Source organism: Sinocyclocheilus anshuiensis, unplaced genomic scaffold, assembly GCF_001515605.1.
Source record: "Sinocyclocheilus anshuiensis isolate Anshui unplaced genomic scaffold, SAMN03320099.WGS_v1.1 scaffold1500, whole genome shotgun sequence".
NCBI classification, from domain to species: Eukaryota; Metazoa; Chordata; class Actinopteri; order Cypriniformes; family Cyprinidae; genus Sinocyclocheilus; species Sinocyclocheilus anshuiensis.
Window position 1 is genome coordinate 670791 of NW_015537960.1, and position 8649 is coordinate 679439.

At 35.1% G+C, this 8649-nt stretch overlaps 1 protein-coding gene across 1 annotated transcript in view; it reads right to left on the minus strand.

Moving 5' to 3' along the window:
- LOC107666716 (receptor-type tyrosine-protein phosphatase epsilon-like) overlaps nucleotides 1-8649 on the minus strand; it is an 82740-nt gene that overhangs the window by 11077 nt on the left and 63014 nt on the right. The window contains exons 4-10 of the mRNA XM_016458148.1: nucleotides 7795-7891; nucleotides 7402-7475; nucleotides 4281-4417; nucleotides 2296-2386; nucleotides 1801-1877; nucleotides 1536-1572; nucleotides 1321-1418 (exon numbers count right to left, since the gene is read on the minus strand). Of these exons, the coding sequence (XP_016313634.1) occupies nucleotides 1321-1418; nucleotides 1536-1572; nucleotides 1801-1877; nucleotides 2296-2386; nucleotides 4281-4417; nucleotides 7402-7475; nucleotides 7795-7891 (611 nt within the window). The remainder of the gene's footprint in view (nucleotides 1-1320; nucleotides 1419-1535; nucleotides 1573-1800; nucleotides 1878-2295; nucleotides 2387-4280; nucleotides 4418-7401; nucleotides 7476-7794; nucleotides 7892-8649) is intronic.

Below are 8649 nucleotides of genomic sequence, written 5' to 3' on the forward strand. Positions count from 1 at the left end.
CCCACTTTTTATATTTTTTTTTTTTTTTTTTTTTTTTTTTTATATTTAAATGTATTACATTTTATTAATAAATTAATACAATTTTAAATGTAATGTAGCTTTCAGAAATCTGATTTATTTAACCCTCCTGTTGTGTTGTGGGTCAATTTGACTCAAACTCGATTTTCAAACTACTCGAAATACTGGTTTATTTTAAAAACTATTTCTTCTCAAAATTTGGTGAATATTTCTCATTTAGGGCCATGAATGTGCATGCAAAATGTCCACACATAGATGTGTCTTACTGATGCTCATTGGTTTCCATGCAATTTCCCAGGTAAAAAAAAAAAAAATTGTTATTGGAGGTTGTCAAACACTAAAATATGAAATACTTGAGAACTTTTCAAGATGAAAATAAGACTCATCTTCTAAATCATCCAAGGAAAAGTCCCTCTTTCTTTATCTAGATGAGTTTGTCAATGGTTGTTTTTTGTTGCTAATGGGGGGTAATTGCTAATTGAGGGAAGTCGTGGCCTAATGGTTAGAGAGTCGGACTCGTAACCCAAAGGTTGTGGGTTCGAGTCTCGTACCGGCAGGTATTGTAGGTGGGTGGAGTGAATGTACAGCGCTCTCTCCCACCTTCAATACCACGACTGAGGTGCCCTTGAGCAAGGCACCGAACCCCCCCAACTGCTCCCCGGGCGCCGCAGCAAAAATGGCTGCCCACTGCTCCGGGTGTGTTTACGGTGTGTGTGTGCACTTTGGATGGGTTAAATGCAGAGCACTAATTCCAAGTACGGGTGACCATACTTGGCCACATGTCACGTAATTTTCACTTTTTTTTCACTTAATGTTTTGGATCTCAATTACTAGACTGATTCAGCACTGAAAAAAAAGGTGTGAGAAACCTATTTTACCCTCGCAAGGGTTTGAGAACCCAAAGGAAGTACAAATAGCAAGAAACACTACTACTACTAAACAAATAATGAAAGATACTATTTATACTTGTAGTTATTTGAAACTCAGTGTGCAAAAAAAAATCGTGCAGCTAATTTTGAACATAAAAATATGTCAAATTGAACCATAACTCAACAGAAATAATAAAATTAAAAGGGAATTATTACATTCATGTATTAATCTACAATAGAGGTTTTCTGTTTTTATATGAATCTTTAAATTGCATGAAAACCAATATGGGTCAATTTGACCCTCAACACAGAAGTTGTACCCAGATTTTGAACACAACAGGAAGGTTTAAGATCATCTCCTGTACACCAATATTTAGCAGACCCCATGACCAACACAAGGAAACACACCAGAAATCCAAAAAAGGACACATACCTCTTTTCTCTCTTTCAGATTCGTTAGCATTACAATAGTAGCTGATTTCTGTTCCCATATAATTCTCCAGAAGTCTGCAACCGTGTCCTGTTTCGGACCTGAAACACAGAGGTCATTCTATCGAGTTTAATTATGTCTGCTTATATAGCTACTGAAACTGTTGTCATTCATGTGACTGCTCACTAAATCTTATTTTTACATTCAGATGCACTCACCTTGTGCTGCAATGAACTTATTCTTATCTGTATAACCCTGGGAAGAAAGAAGCACTAGCTTATGAAACCAACATTTAAATGCAAATGGGTGCATAAATGATGCAAAGCATTACAACAAAACATATGGTTTTGTTTCTCAACGTTTCACATTAACATGCTCCAGAACTGTATTTTGAATAAGTACATATGAATAAGTAAATGCATGTTTGAACATTGATGCATTGGATTTTCACAGTGCATTTCTACAGCATTACAAATCACTTACATCGATATAAGAAGCATTGATATAATCTGAACATGGGACTTCATCGATCGGTGTTAAAATCACTCTGGAATGGTCATCTGGATAACAGGAAAGATGAAAAAATGATGTTTATTTAAAAAAAATAGACATGTTTGATTGCTCTTTCTCACACCCTCATAGAAAGTGTCTACAAAAGATATATATATATATATATATATATATACAGTATATATATATATATATTTTTTTTTTTTTTTTTTTTTTGCTTAGGCATACGCCTCAATTGCATAAATGGTTGTCCATTAGCAATATTTTCTGTGAACATTATGAACATGTACTCTATTGGATAAGTAAAGAGTCAAGTTAATATTTTCAAAGCAAACAAACTTAAACCCAGTTAACCCAGTTTGGCTTTATTTTTTTTTTTTTTTTTTTTTTGGTGAGTTTTGTCTCAAGCCTTTGACAAAACATCAGCTAGAAGAAGAAAAGATGAAGAGAATGATAGAGAATTCTTACATGGTAAGATGTTTGGATATCTGTTCTTCTCCTTGTTTTCATCTTTATTGGCCTCTTCACATGTTCCTTGAGTCGAACCCCCTGGTAATGACTGTCAACGATACAAATTAAACATAAGCACATCTGATCTTGGATGCCAAATCGAATAAACCTTTATTTGGATTTGACACTGTCAGGGAATAACAGATGCTGTAAACTTTCTGCTTAATTAAAAGTATTTTGTACATTAAATTCAACTGACACTCATTGCAAACTGTGCGTACTCTTGTCTGTAGATCACGCACCTGAGACATTATTTGATTTCATTTAATTTTAATGCACTTGAATTGTTACCTAACACATTAATTCCTACAGAATTGTGTATGCGAGCAAAACTGATCATGCTGTTCAAATTCCCACCAAACCTGGTGTTATTGCCTAAATGAATGATATTACTGGCACTTTATTCCTGTATGTATAGGTTATTGTTTAACCAGCAGATCCGCTTCCATTCCGACGTAAATAGTTTAAGTGGCCATTAAGATTGTTGAGCATAAACATGGTTTCCATGGGACAGAAAATTCACAGGGTTCATTCAGTGTGTGTTCCTGAATCACGGGCCTGTGAGAGGAGTGAATCTTGAATCATGTGTCTAAAGCAGGAGAGAAGGGCTTTCTCGACTGACTCAATGCCTGATGACTCCTCAACATCTCAATTCCAGTAATTCTCAGTGGGAAGTGCGAGCAGTTGAGCTGTCAGCGAATGTGGAAGGATATCTGCTGATCCATATGAATGCGTGTTTCTGCCAGTTAATAACAGCACCATATTGCACCATCAGCTTCTTTACAAAATAACAGTCTGCCACTAAACACACAGAAAAACCAGAATGACTGCTGAACTTTCAGCAGCATGAGTGATGTAATCAGCTATTGTTGCAATTTTCAGATCATAGTGACTCGTGTTTTCATGGAAAATCAAGTAACTGATACTAATACCATCATATTAGTCTCTTAATATCAATTTGGTAACATTTTATTTTAAGAACCAATTCTCACTATTAACTAGCATGCATACTACCAGCATACTGGCTGTTTATTAGTACTAATAAAGCACATATGTGACCCTGGACCACAAAACCTTAAGTTTTAAGTTGCTGGGGTATATTTGTAGCAATAGCCAAAAATACATTGTATGGGTCAAAATTATTGATTTTTTTTTATGCCAAAAATCATTAGGATATTAAGAAAGATCATGTTCCATGAAGATATTTTGTAAATTTCCTACTGTAAATATATTAAAACTTAATTTTTGATTAGTAATCTTAAAATAAAGTGTGACCATCAATTTTGATACCACAAGAAAAGTAATGTTACAAAACATGCTACTATAATAAATAGATAGATAAATATTAACAAAATATTGAATTAAAAAAATGAATGGCATTTAGCCTTGATTGATGTGAATGATTGAATGATTTCACAAATGACTAGCATTGTCTTTACTGCATAATTATAAAATAACACATTAAAACGGATTGATTCTGTTGAGATTCAGACCAATAAAATTAGCTGTTTTTTCTTGTCTTGACTGTGTAAATATGTGTACCAAATATACAGTGAAACCACAGCAAAACCATGCTACTGAACATGATACTATACAAACAAATAATAAATATCAAACAAAATACTAAATTAAATATTAAAATAATTTAATAGCATGCAGTCTTCAATGATTTGGATATCACATACATTAAATAATGGGCATCAATGGAATTCACTTTCTCAATAAAAAAAAAACAAGAATTGTCTTCAAAGAATCCTTATTAAATTATATTTAATAATGAAAGTAAAAAAAAATAAAAAATTCATGTTTGATTCTAAAGGGCTTCTAAAAAGCTACTGAAGTTGTGATTGTTTTTCTATTGTTGTTTCCTTTTCATTTTTCTTGTCAATATTGTTTAATCAACTTGGTATTTTTGATATCTTTAACCATGATCAATCACTTACACTGTACTCTTCCCGGAAGAGTTTCCCATCATCGGCCGAGCGTATCCGATACTCTTCTTCTAAACTGTCTACAGGAATGGGGAGATATGTTTTGGATGTGGAGGGGGATCTGGGCAGTAAGACCACCGTCTGTTGTTCTGTGGAGGAATACGGCACATGAATGTTATAATCAAACACTCGAAAAGAAAAGAATCTCTAGGAGATTGAAATACATATTTACGGTTTCTAAACGAGTGCAAATTTACAATCACCTCAGCGACTGAAATACAAACACACACACACACACACACACACACATTTAACTAATTGGATTGACAGGTTCCACTGTTTATATAGGTTCCACTGATGTAGTTCGAAAATAAACATCTTACTATATTACATCTGAAACTGAATTTTGTTTATAGAACTGCTGAATAAAAACATAAACTTTTTGATTGCTATTGGAGGACAGCACATTTCCTGTCCTTATTTCATATAGTGTTTCATTACTGGTGTGTGTGTGTGTGTGTGTGTGTGTGTGTGTGTGTGTGTGTCTTATACACATACAGTTGAGGTGTGTAAGTACAATTGGTCTATTTTATCAATCAATTTGATTTATTATTCCATAATTTAGACAAGAAATTGTCCCATAAAAGCATAATATCTTAACAGCAAACTGAGAAATACATTTTTATTTGAAGAAAATCATGTCAAACCTACGCTCATGGTTTGGTCACCCAGGAAAACAATCAAACATGCTAAGTAACACCATAATGTTATTTTTCAGGAAAGCTATCAGCATGCCTTTGTAAAAGAACTATAGGCATATGTAAAGCAGCATTTGCATATCGACCTCATAAACATTAACCAGAAAACCGCCAGTGACCCTCGTACCACCGAAAGAAACCCACAACCATTAGGTTAGAAATGTTAGACATTATAGAGTTTAGACTATAAATTTCATGCCTGTTCATGAGACACCACATATACCTGACCTTCTGACGGCCAGCCAAGATCATCCTCATCCTCATCCTCATCTTTATCCACATCTATATATTCCTCTATACAACATACAGTACACACAAACACATACATAGTGACCGGTGTTACATCAGCACTTAGACTTAAATAAATAATGCTGAAAACACTGGTTCCTGAATACACCACAAAACATTTAGTTATTAAAAGTAGTAGACTTAAGTTAGTTAATAAATAAAACTATAAAAATGAAATTTTGCTTGTTTATGCATCAAAGTGCTGCCAGGGTTTCCACAAAAATGTGAGCAGCACAACGTTTTTTTTAGCATTGATAATAATCAGAAATGTTGCTTGAGCCTCAAATCAGCATATCAGAATGATTTATGAGGGATTGTGTGACTGAAAACTGGAGTAATGATGCTGAAAATTCAGCGTTTCATCAAAGGAGTAAATGACATTTTACTGTGTATTCAAATAGAAAACAGTTAATTAAATTGTAATAATATATTTCACAATATTACTTTATTTTACTGTATTTTTTGAACATTAGTGTACATCAAAGAGGCAAACAAATGGTGGCATAGAAAGCTGCAAATCGGTAAACCACTTCCTTTACACAGGTGTGACGTTCCTCTGAACACTGAAACAGTTGCTCAGATTGAAATGCAAACTGAATTGAACACAGCAAATGTCAAATGCGTGTTTAGAGCGTGTCGTTTCACGTCTTGGCTCACAGAATATTCCTCGAGGGAGATTTCCGTCAGGATCGTAGGAGAAAGTGTGCAAAGGAAGTCTATTGCATAAATCTGCAAGACCTTCTACGAGACACACGATCTGCAGTGACAATTCGACTATAAGAATTTAATATAAAAACTGAAATCTGAGCACAGTTTGAGATGCGGACATCTAGAGGACATTAAGAGGGTCTGTCTCTCAGGAGAACGACCTGAGATTCTGGGGACTAAATCCCAAATCTCAGTTTAATCTCCATTAAATCTCACTGTTGTCTAAGAAACACAATCCTATAGTCTGAAACAGAGCTCTTTTATGATTTTTCTTACCTATGGCTAACCATGAGCCACAGTTTTTGTGTCAAACAAGCAAGCCAATAAAAGCAAACAGGAACAACGGTTTAAAACTGAACCTTCTTCCTCTTTCACATTTAGTCATATTTGAATATTTTCTTAAGGGAATATTGATAATCAAAGCACAAATAGCATTATGTTTCACCTCTGTATCTATGCAACAAAACAATAAATAACTCAATACATACAGTTTAGCCGATATAAACGACATTTAGTGATTCGTAATACTGATATTTTCTCACTATTATTGAACTAGAAAAGTCTTGTCTAAAAGTAGAGTTTAAAAGATAACACTTTACATAAAGGTCCCATTAGTTAACATAAATGAATGCATTAACTAACAATGAATGAACAACACATTTGTTACAGTATTTATTCATCTTTGTTAATGTTAGTTAATAAAAAATAAAACTGTTCATTGTTAGTTCTTGTTAGCTCAAGTTAAAACGTTAAAAAATACAACATTTGATTTTAATATTGTATTAGTAAATTCACTTTAAGATTAATAAATGCTTTAGCATTTTTTATTGTTACAGTCGTTCATGTTAACTAATGCTAATGGAACCTTATTGTAAAGTGTTACCTTTTAAAAGTCTTTTTTTTTAGGATAATTCGGCCACTTTTTCCCAGTCATCTCAATGGCAGAAAGTGGCCCAATTTACCTGAATACACCGTAGATTTAATAAAGATTATAGCATTAAAACTAAAGTTTGTGAAATATCTTTGTAAACCCAACATCAATGCATATCAATGACTTGGACTTTGATTGTAAACATCAGACATTCAGATGACCATATTCCTCAAAAACCACCATAAAAACCATAATATGACCCATAAACCTCAGCCAAAGTGAACTTTGTGTGCAATTATAGAGTCGTTCTAGATAGAACAGCACGTGTAGCTCACAAAAACTCTCACGTCCTGCTCTCATACATCTTGAGACAACAGGAAGCCGAATATAGCACATTTGATAAAGTGAAACTTACTAAGACATACAACAGAGCTCTCCAAACCACAAGTTACTTTTAACATACCTTAAACAACTAACCTGGTTCGACGCAGATAAAGTGAGTGCTTACCTTGCTCTTCCAGGATGCCATTCGGTACTTTCTTGTCGACGGCTGTGATGACAGCTTTCCTCTGGTTTTTCAACCTAAAAGAAAGCGAAGAACATTAGGTTTAAACGTGAAGACGACATGTGGGACGATATCCTAACGTCAAATCTGTCTCACCAACGAAAACTCGAGCTCTTTTTCATCAGAGGCGCTGTTTCTCCACAAACACACCCTATATGACACGCTCTCTACCATATAAAAATCTGTGGGTTTACCACGGTGAGGCTGTGTATGAATAAATGCGTGTGTGTGTGTGTGTGACAGCATGTCTCAGTTCCTGGACCCACCCTTAATCAGAAAGAGGTGGAGCTTACAAGCATGACAGACTCACAGCGTTTGTGTGTGTGTGTGTCATACCTGAGGCAAAACCAGGTCAGCAACCCTAGAAAAAGCACCAAGACGGACAGACCCAGCAGTATGGGCAGGATGGGTGCGTTTGACTGCTCCGGGTCCTCTAAAGGAAGAAGGAGAGGCAGTTAAACCCACAGTGAACAAAAGAACAGGAAACTGGCCCGCGAACAGAGCCGCTGGAGCCGGAATGAACACACTTAGCTGCTCTGGCGCTGAGCGTATCAGTGAGGTATGGCAGCCAGTCAAGCTAAGACATTATTAGTGATTTAATAGAGTGCCTGCTGCTGTTTTGACTGCGAGATAAGCATCGCTCATTCGTTTAACAGCAGGTTTGACATGAATCACCCGCTTAACCCTGAGATCAGCACTTTACTGCAACCCAAAAATCAGTCTGCGTAATGCACCACAGATTTAACACAAATCCACATGGCCACACTGATGGTTATGTGATGCAGAACACTGAAAACCACCAGGAAAGATTAGCTGAAAAATCATCTCGCTGAAAAATCTTACACAACTACAAAAGCCGGTTACTGTTAGGGTCAGTAAACTTTTTGGCCACTGAGTTTCCATGACTTTTTCATTCATTTATTACAATGCCTACATTCTGAAATCAATTTTTAGAGGTTGCAATCACTTTACAAAAAAAATTAAATAAATAAATCTGAAAATGAAAAATGTTTACATATGTATGTATATGAAAAAGTATATATTATTTCTGAAAACATGTGACCATGGACCACAAAACCAGTCACAAGTGTCAATTTTTCAAAATTGAGATTTGTACATCATGAATAAATAAGCTTTCCATTGATGTATGGTTTGTTAGGATAGGACAATATTTGGCCGAGATGGCCGAGA